At 37.5% G+C, this 23,295-nt stretch overlaps 2 protein-coding genes across 2 annotated transcripts; one reads left to right on the top strand and one right to left on the bottom strand.

Moving 5' to 3' along the window:
- The first annotated feature begins 1,103 nt into the window (after nt 1-1,103).
- Nucleotides 1,104-12,044, top strand: LOC133649702 (claudin-15-like). Its single transcript, XM_062046354.1, has 5 exons — nt 1,104-1,320; nt 5,746-5,910; nt 11,609-11,690; nt 11,757-11,867; nt 11,948-12,044. Exons 1-5 carry the CDS (start codon nt 1,104-1,106, stop codon nt 12,042-12,044), a joined length of 672 nt encoding a protein of 223 aa, XP_061902338.1.
- Nucleotides 12,045-12,765: 721 nt separating this feature from the next.
- LOC133649703 (thialysine N-epsilon-acetyltransferase-like) lies at nt 12,766-19,671 on the bottom strand. The gene is made up of 6 exons (XM_062046355.1): nt 19,477-19,671; nt 19,299-19,350; nt 17,975-18,058; nt 13,707-13,808; nt 13,427-13,467; nt 12,766-13,218 (listed from the first exon to the last, which is right to left on the bottom strand). Exons 1-6 carry the CDS (start codon nt 19,579-19,581, stop codon nt 13,039-13,041), a joined length of 564 nt encoding a protein of 187 aa, XP_061902339.1. The 5' UTR covers nt 19,582-19,671; the 3' UTR covers nt 12,766-13,038.
- Nucleotides 19,672-23,295: the final 3,624 nt, after the last annotated feature.

The raw sequence follows: 23,295 nt of genomic DNA, 5'->3' as shown, positions 1-23,295 counted from the left end.
AACTTCTTAAAAACATTTATTCATAAAAAAAAAGCCTCATTAATAATATTTGATGATGTAAAATTTAGTTGATTGTATAAATTTGATAAATAAAAAATTAAGTTACTCTTTTATATAATATTAATGTAATTGAGTACATGTGAAATATGACTTTATCCACTTAAATGTATTATTTAAAAAAAAGTTTTAATCTAAGTAAAGGTATTGTACAGAGCCCATAAAGGGACATGGGGGAATTTTTTTTTTAGATATGTATGTTTTTTTATTTAAAAAAATATATATATATATTTATTTTTTTTTAAATTTGTATTTTTTTTAATAAAAAGTTTAGATACATATCTAAAAAAAAAAAATTCCCCCATGTCCCTTTAGGGGCTCCGTAGTATTGTCTTATCAAGGCAACCATGTAATTTTTGTTTTCAATTTGATACTTTTTTTTCTAATGTTAAGGCCATTTTTTTGTTGCTTTTTCAAATTTAAATCTTGCATGCAAAATAAGTTATATTCTTCAAACTATAAATACAAAATTGCTTGATCTTTAAAAAAAAAAAATGTTTCAATATAAGCAAAATCTAAGGCCATTACAAATTCCTGCCGAGCGACAAGTCTATGTGTTCTAAAGCACAGTCTTATCTCTTGGTGCGCGTGCGCTTATGCCCCCAAGCCCCTCAAGACCGTAGACATTCCCATCATCCACCAGTCAGCCTCAGTCCCAAACTGGGATTTGAATCCAATCACTAAAGATTGGGATTTATTGACAGTGTTCAAAGCGACTGTCAGAAAGTGACAAATAACTTTGAGTCTATAGACGTTAGTCAGCAGGTGTGAAGGTTGGACCTGACTTCCTTTAGGTTGGGTAAACACTTGGGCCTCTGAAAAAGTTCAAGACATGTAGGAATAATAGGGGAAATCATAAGCAGGCTGTTTGGAATTAATCATTAATTTGTAGGTTTCTGTAGCATCCTGGCTCAAGGGTTGCTGGGAAATCTGAGTCTATCACACAAACAAATCCACTGGTTTGGGCTTGAAGATAGTCTAGTCAACATTTTCTTTCCGGAAACCTTCACAGGTGCTTGACCAAACTCAATAGAATTTAAGGAATTATGGATCCGATAGTGGAAGCTTTAGCTTTCTTCCTGGGCTTTCTGGGATGGCTCATGGTTGGGATAGCGCTTCCGAATCGATACTGGAGAGTGTCCACAGTGGACGGTAACGTTATCACCACGTCGACCATCTATGAGAATCTCTGGATGTCCTGCGCCACCGACTCAACAGGGGTTCACAACTGCCGCGATTTTCCATCGTTGCTCGCACTAAGCGGTATGTAGCCGACTGAGGGAAAACTCTTGTTGTCTGGGTTGGATCTATTCCTACTGGCATGGAAAACTATTTATTTTGTGGCAAGTAACTGTACAAAAAAACTATTACTATATTAACTGCATTCAACAGTGGTTTGATTGTTTATAACTGTCTTTAAAAACGGGACTCAGTCACATTTTAGAGGTGATGCTCTTTGTTAAACAGCAGGTAATAAAAGCCGGTTGTATAAAATATAATGAGATGAAAGACTGTAACCAGGAACAACTGCAGTAAAGCGAGCACCACAGACATTCATCCAATTTGAAAATGTGTTAGTTTATTGGCCTCACAAACTGTAAAGCATGTGGATACAGGACAATATTGTTTTTATGAGATGGGAAATGTTGTTGAAAAAAACAATTATTTCTCTTTTTTTGTATTTACAGCATTAGAATGACAACCAGTCATGAGCCTGTAGGGGGCTCGAGTCTATGTTGCAACTTTGTTATGATACACAATGTACCGCACTGTACAAAAGCAAATGACTCATTGTGTCAATGCAAAGAGAGTGGAGCACTCCATCAAATGCTAAGGCAAAACAAAAAATGGTATGAGACAATCGCTCCATTCACACAGCAATGCCAAAGTATTTTAAAGGTTATATTTACAGTATGTAACCTAAACATTAAAATGAAATATGCGGAGTCCTATAATTGGATGTCATCATGCAGTTTCTATGGACAGCAATATTTAATAGTGTTTTAAGACAGTATGTCCCATACATTCAAAATAAACTTGGACCGCTACCTGTTCGCCGTTTGCTAATAAACATATTATGATGGGAACGTCTCTGAATGTTCCTACTCTGTACAGTGGTTGGCATCATACCTCTGCTTCTTAACACACCTCTTCTTAACACACCTCTAATAAGCACCTGGTCTGCCAGAGAATAAGAAGATGTAGTGTGGGATCAGTGTTCAATCAATCAATCAATCAATGTTTATTTATATAGCCCTAAATCACAAGTGTCTCAAAGGGCTGTACAAGCCACAACGACATCCTCGGTACAGAGCCCACATACGGGCAAGGAAAACTCACCCCAGTGGGACGTCAATGTGAATGACTATGAGAAACCTTGGAGAGGACCGCATATGTGGGTAACCCCCCCCCCCCCCCCCCCCCCCCCCCCTCTAGGGGAGACCGAAAGCAATGGATGTCGAGTGGGTCTGACATAATATTGTGAAAGTCCAACACATCAGCGAAAGTCCAGTCCATAGTGGGGCCAGCAGGAACCATCCCGAGCGGAGACGGGTCAGCAGCGTGGAGATGTCCCCATCCGATGGACAGGCTAGCGGTCCACCCCGGGTTGGGAGCAGAGTAGAAAAGAAAAGAAAAGAAACGGCAGATCAACTGGTCTAAAAAGGGGGTCTATTTAAAGGCTAGAGTAGACAAATGAGTTTTAAGATGAGACTTAAAGGCTTCTACTGAGGTAGCATCTCTAACTTTTGCCGGGAGGGCATTCCATAGTATTGGAGCCCGAATAGTAAACGCTCTATAGCCCGCAGACTTTTTTTGGGCTCTGGGAATCACTAATAAGCCGGAGTTCTTTGAACGCAGATTTCTTGCCGGGACATATGGTACAATACAATCGGCAAGATAGGCAGGAGCTTGACCGTGTAGTATTTTATACGTAAGTAGTAAAACCTTAAAGTCGCATCTTAGGTGCACAGGAAGCCAGTGCAGGTGAGCCAGTATAGGCGTAATATGATCAAACTTTCTTGTTTTCGTCAAAAGTCTAGCAGCCGCATTTTGTACCATCTGTAATCTTTTAATGCTAGACATAGGGAGGCCCGAAAATAAAACGTTACAGTAATCGAGACGAGATGTAACGAACGCATGGATAATGATCTCAGCATCGCTTGTGGACAAAATGGAACGAATTTTAGCGGTATTACGGAGATGAAAGAAGGCCGTTTTAGTAACGCTCTTAATGTGCGACTCAAACGAGAGAGTTGGGTCGAAGATAATACCAAGATTCTTTACCGAGTCGCCTTGTTTAATTGCTTGGTTGTCAAATGTTAAGGTGGTATTATTAAATAGATGTCGGTGTTGAGCAGGACCGATAATCAGCATTTCCGTTTTCTTAGCGTTGAGTTGCAAAAAGTTAGCGGACATCCATTGTTTAATTTCATAAAGACACGCCTCCAGCTGACTACCATCCGGCGTGTTGGTCAGCTTTAGGGGCATGTAGAGTTGAGTGTCATCAGCATAACAGTGAAAGCTAACACCGTATTTGCGTATGATGTCACCTAGCGGCAGCATGTAAATACTAAAGAGTGCAGGGCCAAGAACCGAACCCTGGGGAACTCCGCACGTTACCTTAACATAGTCCGAGGTCACATTGTTATGGGAGAAACACTGCATCCTGTCAGTAAGATAAGAGTTAAACCAAGACAAGGCTAAGTCTGACATCCCAATACGCGTTTTGATACGCTCTAATAAAATATTATGATCAACAGTATCGAAAGCGGCGCTAAGATCAAGAAGCAGCAACATAGATGAAGCATCAGAATCTATCGTTAGCAATAGATCATTAGTCATTTTTGCGAGGGCTGTCTCCGTAGAGTGATTTGCCCTGAAACCGGATTGAAAAGGTTCACAGAGATTGTTAGACGCTAAGTGTTCATTTAGCTGCTGTGCAACAATTTTTTCGAGGATTTTCGAGATAAACGGAAGGTGGGACACCGGCCGGTAGTTTACCATGAGGTCAGGATCGAGGTTAGGTCTTTTGAGTAGAGGATGAATAACTGCTTTTTTGAATGCTAGGGGAACAGTGCCAGAGGAAAGTGATAAGTTTATAATATTTAACACTGATGGACCTAATAATACAAAAAGCTCCTTGATAAGTTTCCCAGGAATTGGGTCAAGTAAACATGTTGTTTGTTTTGTCCCATTTACACATTTTAACAATTCCTCCAATGTTATTTCATCAAAGAGAGAGAAACTATTTTGGAGGGCAGTGTCCGTCGCATATACAGTCGTATCTGTGTTAATAGAACCCAGTTGTAGCTGAGATGCATTGTCTTTAATCTCCTTTCTAATGACTTCAATTTTCTTATTAAAGAAATTCATAAAGTCATCTGCTGAGTGGGTGGAGCTACTGGGAGGAGTCCCTTGTTGGGTTAGCGATGCTACTGTACTAAACAAAAATTTAGGATCATTTTTGTTGAGGTGGATGAGATTTGAGTAATATTTAGCTTTAGCTGAGGTAAGCATGCGTTTATAAGTTATTAAACTATCACTCCATGCTTGATGGAAAACCTCAAGTTTTGTCGCACGCCATTTGCGTTTCAGCTTTCTACATGATAATTTCTGATAATTTCATGATAATTTCAGTGTTGCAAGGTTATAAGCAGGAGTATTCAGACCACCTAGGCTATGTTCACACTGCAGGGTCGGATATTTAATTCAGATTTTTTTTTTGTCAAATCTGATCTATTAATGTAGTTGTTTACATTACTAAAAAAAAAAGCGGTCTAATGGAACTCAATTTGACCCTCATGCAGACATGACGTCACACGTGTTGTAGTGTTTACAGTAAACGTGGCTTTAATTCTAGTCAGTCTCAGTCTTGGCACATAGGTGACAATTTCAAGGATTTTGTGCTATTATAGTCAACATTTTCTGAACTGCTCATGGAAGATTAAAAAGGAAGAGGGCAAGTATTTAGGCTCTGGCAGTTTGTGGGAAGTTTTACTTTCATGTCTGCTACGAAGACTCAGAGACATGAGTGATGGAACATTAATGTGAGTTCCTAAAAAATACTATTTTCACCTGTTTTCTGCTCATTTGTCAACTATTTATTTTGTCACCGCCTATTTTGGCGAAGAATTATGACGTTTATCGCTTTTTGATGACGTTCTGGTCAGAAGAATGAGTGGGGAGCGTTCACACTGCAGTCGCATCGCATACATATCCGATTTATATCCACAAGCGAAAGAGGCTTGGGTCGGATATAAAAAATTCTAAATTGCGCTTTTCACATTCACATAAAAAAATTTGCTGCAGGTCACATGTAGGCAAAAAAAATGGAATTGACCTGCAGTGTGAACGAGGTCCTAGATTATGTTCTTTATATAAGCAATTAGTGACAAATGTAGTGACTTTGGCATGAAAAACATTAATCACTCTTTAACAAGCGGATCTAAAAGTACTCACAGCCGGATCTGTCTGGTTTGGGACATCCAAAAACACAAAAATAAGTATTTCTTAACTAGTTTTTCATGTTTTTTTGCCCACTTTTTGTCTCCCGTGGCATCCGTGTAAAATAAAAAGCACATGCATATGTGCACATACTGTACATAAAGCCACCATCACAAACAATGCACAGTCCTGTTTTAAACGCTAGAATAGTACTAATCATTGTACCTCTATGTCTGTGCGCAGGGTACCTACAAGCCTCTCGAGCACTGATGATCGCTTCCATCGTGTTTGGGACATTTGGGCTGGTGGGAACCATTGTGGGAATGCAATGCTCCAAAATAGGAGGAGAAAACTATGTTCTGAAGGGCAGGATCGCTGCTATTGGAGGAGTGTTCTTCTTACTACAAGGTAAAAACAGGGATAGAGGTATAGTACATGACATGTAATGGAAGTAGAAGAACATATTTATGCCAGGACAAAACAATTGTTATTTGGAACACAATAAATCCCACTTTAAACATAGTCCTGAAGTATGTCATCAAAAACAATGCAAATTATACAAAATATGATCTAGTCTTCTGAATCCACACACTCTGCAATGTGTTTTTTCTTGACCCGCCCTTTCACTAGGATTGGTGGAAATAGCAACGTGGCACAGGGGTTAGTGCATGTGCCTCACAATACGAAGGTCCTGAGTAGTCCTGAGTTCAATCCCGGGAGTGGAGTTTTTGCATGTTCTCCCTGTGACAGGGTGGGTTCCCTCCGGGTACTCTGGCTTCCTCCCACCTCCAAAGACATGCACCTGGGAATAGGTTGATTGGCAACACTAAATTGGCCCTAGTGTGTGAATGTGAGTGTGAATGTTGTCTGTCTATCTGTGTTGGCCCTGCGATGAGGTGGCGACTTGTCCAGGGTGTACCCCGCCTTCCCCTCGAATGCAGCTGAGATAGGCTCCAGCACCCCCCGTGACGCCAAAAGGGACAAGCGGTAGAAAATGGATGGATGGGTTGAGTGGGATTTGCGTGATCTACCACCTCCTGCTCAGTGGCCTTGTGGTTAGCGTGTCCGCCCTGAGAGTGGTAGGTCGTGAGTTCAAACCCCGGCCGAGTCATACCACCGGCTATGAAAATGGGACCCATTGCCTTCCTGCTTGGCACTCAGCATCAAGGGTTAGAATTGGGGGTTAAATCACCAAAATGATTCCCGAGTGCGGCCACCGCTGCTGCTCACTGCTCCCCTCATCTCTCAGGGGGTGGAACAAGGGAATGGGTCAAATGCAGAGAGTAATTTCACCACACCTAGTGTGTGTGACAATCAGTGGTACTTTAACTTTAACTTGCAGACAAACAGAGTAGGCCTATGTTGGTAAAAACATTGCCTCCTTTGCAGAGGTAACATGGTGTAGAACAGGGGTCACCAACGCGGTGCCCGCGGGCACCAGGTCGCCCGTAAGGACCAGATGAGTCGCCCGCGGGCCTGTTGTAAAAAATAAATAAATAAATAAAAAAAAAAATTTTTTTTAAAAATAAATAATTTTTTTTTTTTTTTTTAAATTAAATCTACATAGAAAAAACACAAGATACACTTTCAATCAGTGCATCAACCCAAACAACCTCCCCCCATGCACACTCATCCACACTCACTCACACAAAAGGGGTTATTTCTTTCTGCTACCAATATTCTGGTTCCCACAACATAGACAACACATCTGCAAGGGACACAGTCCCTGAAGCACACATGATTGTATAGGCTGCTGGTCCACTAACATTTTCATTAATTACTATTTTTTATGTAATTATTTTTATATTGTTTTACTTTCTTTTTTATCCAAGAAATTTTTATTTATTTATTTATCTTATTTTATTTTATTTTTTTAAAAAGGGCCTTATCTTCAACAGACCAGGTTGTCAATGAAATTAGATTTGTTTAAAGGGTTTTTTAAACCAGGCCCAGTCCATATAATGTCCAAGTCGGACTCAGCAACACACACCTTCATTCATGTACACAGAAAAAAATTAGGGAACACAACAGATTGCATATCATTTATAAACAAAATTACATTTTCAAAATAAGCATTTATGTACAGTCCAGATTATGTCCAGGTCACTCAAATTAGGGAACACAACAACAGATATCATATAATCTATAAACATAATTATACTTTCAAAATAAGCCTTTGAGGACTTCTCATCTTTTTTTTAATGTTTTTTGGCATCATTATCGTTTTCAACCATGTAACTTTCTAAAGTTAGAAAATACTGAATAAATGTTTTAAAGAAAGTAATAATAAGGGAATATCTGTTTTTGGCCTTAAAAATAAACATTTTACCGAGTACTATAATTAAATTGACTAAATCCTGATTGTCAATGAACTCTCCTAAAATAACAGAAACCACATGCAGGGTGGATTCAGGCTCCTGACCACAAAATCGGCAATCATCTGACTCTGTCATATTCCATAATTTTAACATTTTCCCTGTGGGTAAGAAGTTATAAATAATTTTAATTTGAAAATAACGATTTTGCACATCGATAGTGGTTTTATAGATTAGTTTGAATATAGCATCCCATGGCAACGGGCAGTCAAAAAAGTCCTCCCATTTTCCATTTCTGTTGTATGAGGCAGCCTTCAAAGATTTCTTTATTAAATAAAAATTATATATTTTTCTATTTATTTTAGTTCCTTTTTGCCAACTAGAATTTCTTATTAGAGGTTTACAAACTAATAATTTAGTAGTTCCATAATTAATTATTTGTTTCCATCCTTTCCCAATTACTCCAGTTAGTTGATACAATGAAAAGCTTGAGCAAGCATCACCATACATAGCTCTAAATTCATCATACTTCATAATTTTACCATTCTAAATTGATAATATCATTGACAAAAATGATTCCTCTTTCAAACATATGTTTCCAAAAGAAAGGCTTTCCATCTATTACAATATTAGAGTTAATCCATATTAACTGCTGCAAAATATCATCTCTTTTTTCTGGCACATAAAATTGAAAACACCACTATGAGTGGATTGTTTCCTTTATGAACCCCGCCATGTTTCCCACCAGACTCTCTGGGAGGGGATCACTTGTAAAAAAGGATACAATTTCTTTTGATACAGTACATGTTTTTTGTCCAACAGGACATTTGTGTACCACTCAATGTTTAAATACATCTTTGGAACAATTGATGCTTTTAAAGACAGACACATAGCTTCAAGGTTGAGAAGTTTCAGGCCCCCATATTCATACTCTTTGTACAAAACCTTTCTTTTAATCTTTTCTGGTTTGCCGTTCCAGACAAAATCGAAGACCCTCCGCTCATAAATCTTAAAAAAGTTTTGTGATGGAGCTGGTAATGACAAAAACAAATAAATAAATTGAGGAATAATTAACGAGTTGGCAAAAGACATTTTACCATACAAGGTTAGGGATTTCCCTTTCCATAATTGCATAATTAGGTCCAGCTTTCTTAGTCGATTATCATAATTTACTGAGCCTAGATCTTCCAGATTTTCTGGGACAACAACACCAAGTATGTTAACTGGTCCATCTGTCCACAAAACAGGCACTTTGCATTCCATTCGAAAGGACGTTCCCTTTATATTTACGATCCTTAACATTTTACATTTATCATAATTAAGCTTAAGGCCAGATTGCTGTGAAAATATGTCCAAAAGATTAAGAAGGTTCCGCAAACAATGAGGAAAAATCTTATCTTTGTGAATCAGCCTTTTCTGACATGAACTTCATCAAGAACAAACACAGAACACGCCTCACTGATGCACATCTGCAAGACTCACTCAGAGTTGCAGTGTCAAGTTACACACCAGAGTACAACACACTAGTTAACAGCATGCAATGCCAGGCTTCCCACTAACTGACAAAGAAACAGATAACAGATTTGGTGTCCAGTTCAAAGTGTGACATGATTTAAAAATTTGAGAGTTTACTTTTGTATTTTACATGAGTTATTATTTGTACAAACATGGTGCAAAGTAATTCATGATTTGTTAAAAAATGTTAGTGGCTAGCTAGTTAAAATGGGATATTGTGATTTCACAAGACTGTCTTAGAAGTGATCATTTGAAAATGTTCAATTTGAAAAATGTGCACTTAGAGAAAATATAAAAATAAAGTGTTGCATATTGATATTTATCTGTTTCTATATATATTTATTGTGAGAAATCATTAAGATGATCAGTGTTTCCACAAAGATAAATATAATTAATTATTAATAATAACAGAGTTAAAGGTAAATTGAGCAAATTGGCTACTTCTGGCAATTTATTTAAGTGTGTATCTAACTGGTAGCCCTTCGCATTAATCAGTACCCAAGAAGTAGCCCTTGGTTTCAAAAAGGTTGGTGACCCCTGGTGTAGAATAATTAGTTACATCTAAATTGTTGGTCATACCAAAGCACCAATGAATCAATCCTGATTCTTACCCACTGCAACACCTAGAAAGCTGGCATGTCAGCTCGTCTAATCTCTGTATACAGAAGACAAGCTATCTGGTAATGGATGACCAGTTCAAAGGGTTATCTTTACCCGCTCATACACAAAAAGCCTCTTCTTATCAAATGTCAAAGCAAATTGAAAAGGCCAACACAGAGAATACACTCGTGTCAGTTGTATGTATATAATTAAGATTAAGATTAAAGTACCAATGATTGTCACACACACACTAGATGTGGTGAAATTTGTCCTCTGCATTTGACCCATCCCCTTGGGGAGCAGTGGGCAGCAGCGGCGCCGCGCCCGGGAATCATTTTGGTGATTTAACCCCCAACTTCAACCCTTGATGCTGAGTGCCAAGCAGGGAGGTAATGGGTCCCATTTTTATAGTCTTTGGTATGACTCGGCTGGGATTTGAACTCCAACCTACCAATCTCAGGGCGGACACTCTAACCACTAGGCCACTGAGATGGATATAACAACACTTACATCAAATTAATGAGATTTAAAAAGAAAACAACAATCCTAATTTAACATCTGCGATTGTGAAAACATGTGTGTACTTAAAATAAATACTTTCAAAGGCAATACCAACCACTATCAGATATTGTTCCTGATTGGGTACATCTTATTTATTCATCATTAATTGTAGCAGAAGATACAATATATCAGGGGGTGTCAAATGGCCCTCAGAAGGCCGCTTGAAACAGTGAATCTATATGAATATAAACTTACAGTGTAATACACTATTTACACAATTTGCATTTGATTTTGATAATTATATGTTTTAGTAAAAGACTAGTTGATGGATAATTTCCTCAGAAATCATAAGTCAAGGTAACATATATTTAAGAATTTATTTTTTAAGTGCTTTATTACTTTCAGTTTTTCCCAGGCCACATAAATAACGTAGCGGACCACATCAAAAACTCTGTGCAATTGCAGCGAATACTCCCCCTCGACTTCTGTCACTGCTCGTCCTCATTCAAGATGCTCACTTATGGTGCAACAAGCATTAGACGTGGGCGTTCCCTATCAAATCTGGCCTTCCGCATTTAAAGTGAAACATTATACTGAGCTTGAAGTCTGGATGCAGTGTATACCACACAATCAAATGATGAAAAGACTTCTAGAAATGTATCAGATTTATTTTGATTGCTTCAATTAAAGACACCCGGAAAAATCCTCTGAGATGAGGATAAAAGAACCGTAATGCCACTCTGAATGACCAACTAATTAAAATGCACACTATGTGCCTGCTGTCTCTTTGTGTAAGTGGAAGAGAAGAAGGGTACCACCATGGCATAAAATACAAGGCCATCGCTCATATAGTAGCCACGTTTGGACATCTTGGGACGTTCAAAGCATACAATTTCAGCTGGACCGTAGTCTTTGGTATGACTCGGCCGGGGTTTGAACTCTAGACCTACCGATCTGAGGGCGGACACTCTAACCACAAGGCCACTGAGCAGGCTAAGAGATTTGAATGAAAAACGGTCTTGCGTCCCTACAGACAATCTCACTACAATTATACATAGCCATCACTTTCGATCTCCTGAGAGGGTTTCAGAAACATTCATTTCAATTGTGTGTGTTATTTGAATTTAAATTGACAACTTATGTTATCATGTTGTGTTCTCCCCCCAATCCCCAAGGCCTTTGCACCATGATTGCTGTGTCTTGGTATGCAGCCAACATCACCCAGGAGTTCTTTGACCAATTCTACGCAGGGACAAAGTCAGTGGACAGATCTTAATCAAGTATGACGAGAAATGTACGATTACAATAAATGTTGTGTGACAGGTATGAAATCGGCGAGGGCTTGTACATTGGCTGGTCTTCAGCCACACTCGCCATGTGTGGAGGGGCATGTCTGATGTGTGCGTGTAGGTTTAAAGAGCCTGGCGAGAAAATGTATGTATCCGCACATTAAGCATGTTACCTGGGAAAGAGTGCACCCGTCTAACAACAGCTTGTTTCTGGGGTTCTCGTAGGCCTTATCCATATCAGCCGTCCTCTAGAGGACGCGTGCTGTCCACAGTGGCGTCCCAGTCTGCCCACACCAACTATGGAAGGAATGCATATGTGTGACATGTTACTGGGAACTGGGAAGGATGGAGAGTTGAACATAGTTACCTGACAGTGGGAAGTATTTTTAAACAAAGACATGATCATGCCTAATCTTTTTTTTGTTGTTGTCAATTCTTGATCTTCAAATGTGTATGTTGTATGCACAAAATAAGCATGACAGAACAGTAGTGGACACAACATTGTCTTAAAGGCAGTAATACTCTGCATCAGTGAATGTAAATAATTCCAATCGTTCATGCGTGATTTTTGCAAAATATGAAAACATTTGAATAATGTTTCCTTAGTTGAGTAAGAGCTGATTCAGAAATACTATAAACCACTATCAGACTTACATAGGAAAATAATTAATTCAGCAATAATAGTGGATAATGGTAGAAATAGACATAAGTATTTGTGGATGTTTATATTTTTAATATGCAATAGTTGCCTTATTATATATATATATATATATATATATATATATATATATATATATATATATATATATATGTATATATATATATATATATATATATATATATATATATATGTATATATATATATATATATATATATATATATATATATATATATATATATATATATATATATATATATATATATATATATATATATATATATATATATATATATATATATATATATATAAACTTCTGTAATTTGTGTGGTTTTCTATACAAATAAAAACATTTTGGAATAATTATGAGACATTTATTGCATATGAACGTGTGCAGATCATTCCAGAAAGTTTATTTTGGTGCGTGTACCCTCTGCTGGACAGATATAATAACATTTGTTAGAGGGATGATCTGTTCCTGAATAGACCAATTGTATTCTGCTATAGTTATTGTTTGACATGTTATTAAAAAGATGAGAAAAACAAGGATTTTTTTTCCTCCAGTATCACATTACACTACAGGAATCATGGCACATAAAGCAAAAATAAAAGAGCTGACATGCTACATTGAAAACAACAACAAAAAAAGAATCCCTTTTAATTCTTTGGGGTTTCAATCGCCAGAGCGTCTAAGTTTTGCCCTTGAAAACGTATCAAGTGCCAGCCTTCATTAGCAGTGAGATCCTCAGCTCCTTTAGCAGCATAGAAGTCTCGTGATGGAGTGTTCCAGTCCAGCACGTTCAACTGCAAGCGTGCACACTGCTTCTCTTTGGCCACCTGCACAGACATGATAGTCCTTTAGACAAAGCATGCAATTAAATTCACAGTGTCATTCATATCACAACATAATAATAAAGTCTATAATGGTTATCATTATTATTATAAAAGTGAAATAGGTTCCCAACTACTGTAATCGGATGTATGCTACAGGTAAGTCAGGTTTACTTGAAATTCTGTTATAATGTTAATTTATGATGCATCTTACCTTAGCGACTGCGGTCAGTAAACCTTTCCCAATGCCAAATCCTGACAACGACATCAATTTAAAAAATGATGAGGTAGAAAATGTACACTAAAAATGAACAATATCTCGTTATTGTGGTCGCTGGTGCTTTTACAACTTGAGAAGATACATGTATCTGTACTTTTTAAGTACAAAGCTACTACTGGAAGTACAATAAAAACGCAGTGCGATACATTTTACCTCGAGGGACAGCATTTGTTTAAGTGTGGTTAATATTTCCCCCCCAAAAAATGCATTTTACCTCTAAATTGTGGCATCACATATAAATCCTCTAGATGCATGGACCGTCCCGTCCATGTACTGTAGATGGAAAAGTACAGGGCATATCCAACTATCGCGAACCCTGCAGACACATGAAAAGACTAACAATAAAAGCATGTTCAACAAGAAAATTATCACTAAACAACTGCTGGGTTTCCAGAAAGCAAGTTAAGTGAAAACTCGGAGTATGTAAACACTAAGATGTGGGAAATTCAGACAAGTATGTCAGATTCAGAGTTAGTTACCTTGGTAACCTGCTTGCTGGCAGGTTTTCCGAAACAAACCTTGAGTTTTTTTCCTCCTGTTAAACCTGAAACTATGTGTCAGACATGACATGTCTGTTACTTCATAAACCAGTAGATGTCCAAACATAATTAATTCCTGAAGCCTTATGTTGGGAGAGGATTTTGAGGCCATGGCTCATTAGCAGTCTTATACTATATTTAAAAAAAACATATCTTGTTAGTCAATAAAAATAAAAAATAAATGATTTTAGATAAATTGGTTGAACAAAAATTTAGTAAAAAATAAGAAAAACAACTTTTTCTAACCTTGATTTCAAATATCAATCTGTTTTAGTCATATTTATGTTTTTAAATATTTAGGAAAACAATTAAAAATAGATGTAAATGGTATTTCTTTATTGAAAATGTAACTGATATTTATTTACTTACAATAGGCAAAACAACCTACCAACAAAAGATTAAATGGCAGATTATTTTACTCATTTTAAGATGTATATCTTCGATTGGAGTAGAAGCAAACTGGCATACATGATGTGTCTGTTAAAACCCAATTCCTACAGATTTTGCCTCCTGTGCAAACACTTCTGTCTCTGTGAGTGAGTTTGCGCTTCCCTGGACACGCAACAACACTTTGTGATTTCATATATATATATATATATATATATATATATATATATATATATATATATATATATATATATATATATATATATATATATATATATATATAATATATACATTTATGTAAATATATATATATATATAGTATATATTATATATATATATATACATGTATGTAAATATATGTGTATATACATATATTTACATATATATGTAAATGTATATATATATATAAGTATATGTAAATGTATATATATATATATAAGTATATGTATGTGTATAAGTATATAAATATATATGTATTTATGTGTATATATATATAAGTATATGTATATATATAAATATGTATGTATTTATGCGTATATATATATATGTATATTAAGGCTGCAGCTAACGATTATTTTTCTATCGATTAATCTATAGATTATTTTTTCGATTAATCGGTTAATCTATAGATTATTTTTTCGATTCATCTATAGATTATTTTTCCTTTTGCCGATTATTTTTTTATTCAAAATGAAGATGAAAAAATAAATGTAGGCCAGTTTTTTCAAAAGGCATGGCTTTTATTTAAAAAAAAAAAGAAGTATGGCCACTCAGTCAACATTGACAACAACATGACAAAATATTCTGTAACAATGTAAACATTTAAAACTTTTAACATTTAACAAAATTAAAAGTAGCTTATTTGCTTTTTAATGTGCAAATATAAAAGTAAACATCCAGTGCAAATCGTAATATTCTGCAATAGTATAAGCATTTCAAAAGTAAAAGTATTGCTTATTTTGCTTTAAAATGTGCAAAAATAAAGATAAACATCCAATACAAAAAAGTGCCAATCTAAATATTCTGGAGCACTGTAAACATTAAGTATTGCTTTTAAAATGTGCAAAATAAACATCCAGTCCAACACAGTATACAATAACCAATTCTACTCATTCCAGTGAGTGACTAACAGTTGTAATGAAGAAAGGTTAGCATGTCTACATGCTCTGGTTCTTTTCTTGTTTACAATATTCCCAGCAGCTGAAAATAGGCGCTCAGAAGGGGTCGATGTGGCTGGAACTGAGAGCTAATTACCGGTAGCCTTCACCTCAAGCCAGGACTGCGAGTGAACTGAGCTCCAGTTTATATTCCTAGAAGGTCAACGGGCTCATAGTAGGGATGTGCGTATCGATCCTGTGGTATCGATATATCGATACTCACACGCTACTCATTTGGCATCACTTTTCTGAAAAAAGTATCGATATAAACCAAAAAACGGCGTGTGGGGGGTGCAAGCATCACTTTCAGATGTTTTTGATGACTTACTTAACTTACTATGTGCTGGGACACCCCTGTACCTGGCAGAGTATAGAGCTGGCCCAGTCACGTGACAGGAGACAGCGAATGAGCGTCGTCAACGTGCAACACACACACAGCCAGCCGACAACGATGCAGCCAGGCATATCCAGTGTTGTCCAATTGTTGACTTAAAACAGGCATTGTTTTTTTAGTAATGTTTACTGAATATTTTTGTTTAAATGATTATCCTAAATTCAAATAATTTCCACACAGGGGAATTTACTGTTAGTTGAAAATTGCTTGAGTATTTAAAACAAGATAAGAAAGAGATACAATTTGGAGATTCTTCATCTTTGCATTACAGTTTTATTTTTTCCCAAGAAAAGCTTGAATATATGATTGATTGTGATTTTGGTTTTAATCTGTAACATGATTTCTTACATTTCGAAAACATTAGCCTATTTCATATTTCATTAATTGCTAATTATATCACAAACTTTAAAAAATAACTGCAGCTTCTTGCGATTCGGATTTGACAGTTAATTGGAAAGCCCTAATATATAATTATTATTATATATAATATTTAATTGATTTTTCATATTTATGTTATTTATTTTAATTTTACTTTTATTATATATTGTCTTGTGATTTGTCTTAAATAATAACAATAGTAATAATATTTTTGACTGACAAAAATTGCCAATAAGAAATTAATGGTATCGGTATCGGTATCGATGAAAAGGCAAGATAAAGTATCGGTATCGTATCGAATCCTAAAAGTGTGGTATCGCCCATCCCTAGCTCATAGTGATGTTACTAGTAGTTGACTGGGAGGTGTTTATTATCATTTGGGGAGAGTCCGCTGCCTGATGCTCACCTGCTAAACACCTATCTGCTCCACGCTGAAGCGCTGACTACATGCGCTCTGAATACACACTGCTGATTGGCTGGTAACGTTTTGAATACGCACTGCTGATTGGCTGATAACGCTTTGTATAACTCTTTGTGTGTACCAATCAGATGGTTGTGTGGGTGGGACAATGCTGCGTGCTGAGACAGAGGCAGCCGCAGAAGGAGCGAAGCAGCTTGTTAACACTTTAGCAGCTAAAGTTGGCTTTAGCTTAGAAACTCGTTCGGTACACCCCCGTACCGAACCGAAAGCCCCGTACCGAAACGGTTCAATACAAAACACGTACCGTTACACCCCTAGCAGATACAAATGACACATTCATGTTTTTGTGTAATGATGACAACGTATACTCGCGCGGACGATTGACTAGTTGATGGTTTTCTTTTCAAATGTTCGTTCATAGCCGTTGTGCTGCTATGATAGGCCATTTCCGCTCGACACAGTGTGCATACAAACACATTATTAGGCTGTGTATTGAAATACTCCCACACTTTTGACCACTTTTGGCGTGATTTTTCCCCCCTCGCTCGCACAGTCTGCTTTGCGCTCCGCCATGACGGTAGTGTGACGTAAATATGCGACGCGTCGACGCACAAAAACGGCGTCGACGTATTTACGTAACCGATGACGTCGACTACGTCGACGCGTCGTTTCAGCCTTAATGTATATATGTGTGTGTGTTTGTGTATGAATGTGGAGTTCGTGTATAATGGGATGAGGAATGTGCTTTGAGTCATGAGAAAAAGCGCTATTTAAATCTTATAAGGTATTAACATATACTTCTTGAAAAAAGGATAATCTATGAATTCATATTTTGTTTATTGTAATTAATATAGATCACATATACCAAAAGAGCTACTTTTTTATTCAAACCAATCTTCTTTTTAATTGTCTAACCAAGTTTTGTTTTCTTACCAGTATTGTATAATGATATTATATCAAACCAACCACGGCCTCAACATTATTATCTCCATATTAATCTTCAGAAATTAATTCTGATTGGTCACGTCATGTCTGACAAAATGCTTCAGTTTATCAGGACAGGAGGGGAAAACTCAGGGTTAGTGTCTCAAAGCGAGTTACCATGGCAACTGACTCAAGAGTTTGACTTACCTCTCTTTTTTGGAACGGAAAACTTCATTTTAGGATTAACATACATATAAACTACCATGGATGGAAACCTTTTACCTTCTTTGGGTTTATTCTCGTCAGGTACTTCAGCAACAAAACATTGGAAGAAGGGATTCTGGCAGAAGCCATCACGCTCCAGTTCTTAAGGAAACAACAAAAGAAGATCATTCACCTGAAAAGTATTTTTAAAACTAAAGCCATGAGAGCCTTTCCTCAACATACTAGAAAACAACATTTGGAGCCAATAGTTGTGTGTTTTAAACAAGAGTGTAGTAATGAATTCAAACAGTTTGAAAGATGAGGTCACCTACCTAGGTTCCATTCTAGAGGCTAACCTTTCCTGTGATAAAATGGCAACCAAGGTAATCAAAAAGGTTAACCAACGAACGAGATTTCTCTACAGAATTTCTTCTCTGGTCAACAAAAGCACCTTGAGGATTCTGGCGAGAACTCTCGTTCAACCCTTTTTCGATTACGCATGCACCTCCTGGTACCCTAGCACCTCCAAAACCCTCAAATCTAAACTCCAAACATCTCAGAACAAGCTAGTCAGGTTACTTCTAGACCTCCACCCCAGATCCCACCTCACTCCTACCCACTTCTCTAAAGTGGGCTGGCTCAAGGTGGAGGACAGAGTTAAACAACTTGCACTGAGCCTAGTCTATAAAATCCGCTACACCTCCCTGATACCGAAGTACATGTCAAACTACTTCCTTAACGTAAATGACCGCCATAACCACAACACCAGGGGGTGCTCCACTAACCACGTTAAACCCAGATTCCGAACTAACAAAGGTCTTAACTCATTCTCTTTCTATGCCACATCAATGTGGAATGCGCTCCCAACAGGTATAACAGAAAGGGCATCTCTATCCTCCTTCAAAACCGCAATAAAAGTTCACCTCCAGGCAGCTACAACCCTAAACTAACACCCTCCCCGGATTGCTAATAATCAAATGTAAACAATCAAATGCAGATACTTTTTCTTTTTCTTATGCCTTCTGATCTCTCTCTCTCTCTCTCTCTCTATGTCCACTACTTGATGTCCATATCCCCCCCCCCACCCCTGATTGTAAATAATGTAAATAATTCAATGTGATTATCTTGTGTGATGACTGTATTATGATGATAGTATATATGATAGTATATATATGTATCATGAATCAATTTAAGTGGACCCCGACTTAAACAAGTTGAAAAACTTATTCGGGTGTTACCATTTAGTGGTCAATTGTACGGAATATGTACTTCACTGTGCAACCTACTAATAAAAGTCTCAATCAATCAATCAATGAACGTGCAGTGGTTTGATTGGTTGACAGCTTTGCAGTAATCAAAATCTGGTTTAATCCAGTGTGTTGGCTTTAACAATTAATATTACCTTCACGAGATATTTTGACTTCATCAGGCATCTTTTCATAAACCGCCAACTCCTAAATAGAAACAGACTTCGTTTAGAGCAATTTGTGTCGCATCGTCAGAAACGAGTTGTCGACATTAAGTTTTGTATTTATAAACTTCAGTTCCTGTCACGTTGCCCACGAATGTGTCACACTCACCATTATCATTCTCGATATGTCTTTACAGTCGACTGTGGTTGCAGCACGTATTTTAAAGTTCATGTTTAATTTAGCAAGTACACAATTTGCACGACAACAATTCATTCATCTAAATCAAACATATTACTTCCGTTTTCAAAACCGGAAAAGACTATCGTGTATCCGGTCACCCTTCGAAATAAAATGTAAACGCACAGCTTCAGGTTTATCCATCCATCCATTTTCTAAAATTGCTGGGTTGCAATAACGTGACCTAGAAGCACTTCCAGGTTTCAGGTGAAGGTCTCGAAGAAAGTTTATTTACCTTCATCTTTGCAGATTTGGGCGTATTTTGAAAGCCCAAAAGAAATAAGCGGTAAGAAATTGATGGATGCAAATATATAAGCAATCATGAAAAAAAATATTCTAAATGGGATGGAGGGGATTTATACACTCATAAGATAAAGATTTTTTGAAAGATTCAAACCCTTCATTATCACCAAGATGTTACTGCTCGCCTCGGCCTCACTTCCTTCGACATTTACAAAGATCCAGAGATACTGCAGTATCTTCTCTGAAGATTATACTGCAGTGCACATGTGCACTGCAGTATAATTTAACCGTGAAGACTGGCCCGCCTCCCTTGAACTTATTCTGTTAAATCCATCTAGTTGACCCGCGGATGAACTAGTTTAAACTACTCTTTGCCAAGTTATTACATCCCTCCCTCCTTCAGCAGGTTATACACATTCATCACTTCTTTTAACATTCTAACTATGAATAATTTCAATTTCTCCTCCTGTTTAATTATTTACACCTCATAATTTAGGCTAACCATATTCTGAAATCCCAAAAAGAGGACACATATATCATATGCGTGCCAAGGCTGAACTAGGTGAAAATTTGCCAATGATACTCGAACTTGCTTTGTAAATGATATATTTATTTAAATAAATATTTTTTTCTCCTCTGTAGACAGTATAACAAAATAAGTCACATGTATATTCTGTAACATTCACAGTTTTAGAAAAAAGTGCAGAGGCAGTAATATTCAAAATAACCTCTTGTATAAACTGTAAACATATGTTTACAGTTTATAATGCCTCAAAACAGGTTGATTAAATTTAAACGAAAAACAGGTAGCAGCCAATTCTTTAAAATTTGTCTTCTCAGTCTGGTGGACCATTCTAATGTAAAAATAATGCCTCAAAACATTTTTTTTTAAACAGAGGTTCTCAGAGAATACACCATAGGTGAAGAGTATTTCACAAATCAGTTAAAACAACAACAACAGAGGTAGCATTGTTTAGTCAATTCTTTTTGGCTTATGTAAAAAAAAAAAAAAGAAATAATGCAGAGTCAACATTTAAAACAAAAAAAAGGATAAGTAGCGTATAGCGTTTCTTCTTATTTAGTTGTCTTGGCCTTCCTCATCTCCCTGGTTTTCCTCCTGATCTCCCTGGTCTTCCTCCTCGTCTCCCTGGCCTCCCTTGTTTGCCCGTGCATATTTACAAACCCCGTTTCCATATGAGTTGGGAAATTGGGTTAGATGTAAATATAAACGTAATACAATGATTTGCAAATCCTTTTCAACCCATATTCAAATGAATGCACTACAAAGACAAGATATTTGATGTTCAAACTCCTAAACTTTTTTTTTTTTTTTGCAAATAATAATTAACTTAGAATTTCATGGCCGCAACACGTGCCAAAGTAGTTGGGAAAGGGCATTTTCACCACTGTGTTACATGGCCTTTCCTTTTAACAACACTCAGTAAACTTTTGGGAACTGAGGAGACACATTTTTGAAGCTTCTCAGGTGGAATTCTTTCCCATTCTTGCTTGATGTACAGCTTAAGTTGTTCAACAGTCCGGGGGTCTCCGTTGTGGTATTTTAGGCTTCATAATGCGCCACACATTTTCAATGAGAGGCAGGTCTGGACTACAGGCAGGCCAGTCTAGTACCCGCACTCTTTTACTATGAAGCCATGTTGATGTAACACCTGGCTTGACATTGTCTTGCTGAAATAAGCAGGGGCGTCCATGGTAACGTTGCTTGGATGGCAACATATGTTGCTCCAAAAGCTGTATGTACCTTTCAGCATTAATGGCGCCTTCACAGATGTGTAAGTTACCCATGTCTTGGGCACTAATACACCCCCATACCATCACAGATGCTGGCTTTTCAACTTTGCGCCTATAACAATCCGGATGGTTCTTTTCCTCTTTGGTCCGGAGGACACGACGTCCACAGTTTCCAAAAACAATTTGAAATGTGGACTCGTCAGACCACAGAACACTTTTACACTTTGTATCAGTCCATCTTAGATGAGCTCAGGCCCAGCAAAGCCGACGGCGTTTCTGGGTGTTGTTGATTAACGGTTTTCGCCTTGCATAGGAGAGTTTTAACTTGCACTTACAGATGTAGCGACCAACTGTAGTTACTGACAGTGGGTTTCTGAAGTGTTCCTGAGCCCATGTGGTGATATCCTTTACACACTGATGTCGCTTGTTGATGCAGTACAGCCTGAGGGATCGAAGGTCACGGGCTTAGCTGCTTACGTGCAGTGATTTCTCCAGAATTTCTGAACCCTTTTATGATATTACGGACCGTAGATGGTGAAATCCCTAAATTCCTTGCAATAGCTGGTTGACAAAGGTTTTTCTTAAACTGTTCAACAATTTGCTCACACATTTGTTGACAAAGTGGTGACCCTCGCCCCATCCTTGTTTGTGAATGACTGAGCATTTCATGGAATCTACTTTTATACCCAATCATGGCACCCACCTGTTCCCAATTTGCCTGTTCACCTGTGGGATGTTCCAAATAAGTGTTTGATGAGCATTCCTCAACTTTATCAGTATTTATTGTCACCTTTCCCAACTTCTTTGTCACGTGTTGCTGGCATCAAATTCTAAAGTTAATGATTATTTGCACAAAAAAAAAGTTTATCAGTTTGAACATCAAATATGTTGTCTTTGTAGCATATTCAACTGAATGTGGGTTGAAAATGATTTGCAAATCATTGTATTCCGTTTATATTTACATCTAACACAATTTCCCAACTCATATGGAAACGGGGTTTGTAGCTGAAGAGCTTATTTACCCCAGCAGTTTCCGGTTGCTCATCAAATAAGCATGGAGGTCCTTGCAGGATGTTTCTTTGAAGTTGTATTGTACAAATAGAAGCCCTTTCAATGACTCAACAGACAACCTGCTCTTTTCCTTGGTCCACTGGCTCTGCATCATTGAGAAAACCCTCTCAACATTTGCATTGTGAGAAGGAAGGGCAAAGACAAACTGTGCAATCTTCAGTAGCTCTGACTAACATGCAATGCTTTTGACCTTCTCAAAATATTTGCACCACTTCTGGTGCACTTGTAGGCCATTGAACTCTTCATCACTGTTGCTACTCTCAGTGAATTTCTTGAGATTGGTGACCTGATCAAAACACTTGGCATCATCAATTGGCACCCCCTTTTCTCCCAGGTACTTGATGCAGGCTTCCACATCATTCCAACTCGATGTCTGACTCAGATCCATCCACATGAATGGGGTAAATTCTTCCATGGGTGCCATCCACTTCTGGAGATACTGCAGGCATGCACTGTAGAGACCCTGTACATCAGCACAGAACTGCTCACATTTTTTTCCGTGCCCATCTGTGCGCTTCTGTGCCAGGAGTCCCTTAACTTTCAGGGACATGAAGTTGTTTCTCTGCCGTTCCTCAAGTGTTGTGTGGACTCTGCAAGATGTTACACACTTCAACAATGGAATTATTTTCCTTTTCCATTTCTTTAATGGGTGAGTGGAACAAACACATGAGTGAATGCATGTGC

The sequence above is a fragment of the Entelurus aequoreus genome, linkage group LG05 (assembly GCF_033978785.1).
Source record: "Entelurus aequoreus isolate RoL-2023_Sb linkage group LG05, RoL_Eaeq_v1.1, whole genome shotgun sequence".
NCBI classification, from domain to species: domain Eukaryota; kingdom Metazoa; phylum Chordata; class Actinopteri; order Syngnathiformes; family Syngnathidae; genus Entelurus; species Entelurus aequoreus.
Note: the sequence above shows the minus strand (reverse complement) of the source record. Positions and strands in the feature narration are given on the sequence as shown.

Excerpts from the sequence above, each read along its gene's own strand:
- LOC133649703 (XM_062046355.1), bottom strand. The coding sequence starts at position 19,581 with ATGAATTGTTGTCGTGCAAATTGTGTACTTGCTAAATTAAACATGAAC. Across the intron at positions 18,059-19,298 it reads AGTCAAAATATCTCGTGAAG|AACTGGAGCGTGATGGCTTC; the intron begins GTAATATTAATT and ends TGTTTCCTTAAG. Across the intron at positions 13,809-17,974 it reads CGAGAATAAACCCAAAGAAG|GGTTCGCGATAGTTGGATAT; the intron begins GTAAAAGGTTTC and ends ATGTGTCTGCAG.
- LOC133649702 (XM_062046354.1), top strand. The coding sequence starts at position 1,104 with ATGGATCCGATAGTGGAAGCTTTAGCTTTCTTCCTGGGCTTTCTGGGA. Across the intron at positions 1,321-5,745 it reads ATCGTTGCTCGCACTAAGCG|GGTACCTACAAGCCTCTCGA; the intron begins GTATGTAGCCGA and ends GTCTGTGCGCAG. Across the intron at positions 11,691-11,756 it reads CAATTCTACGCAGGGACAAA|GTATGAAATCGGCGAGGGCT; the intron begins GTCAGTGGACAG and ends GTTGTGTGACAG.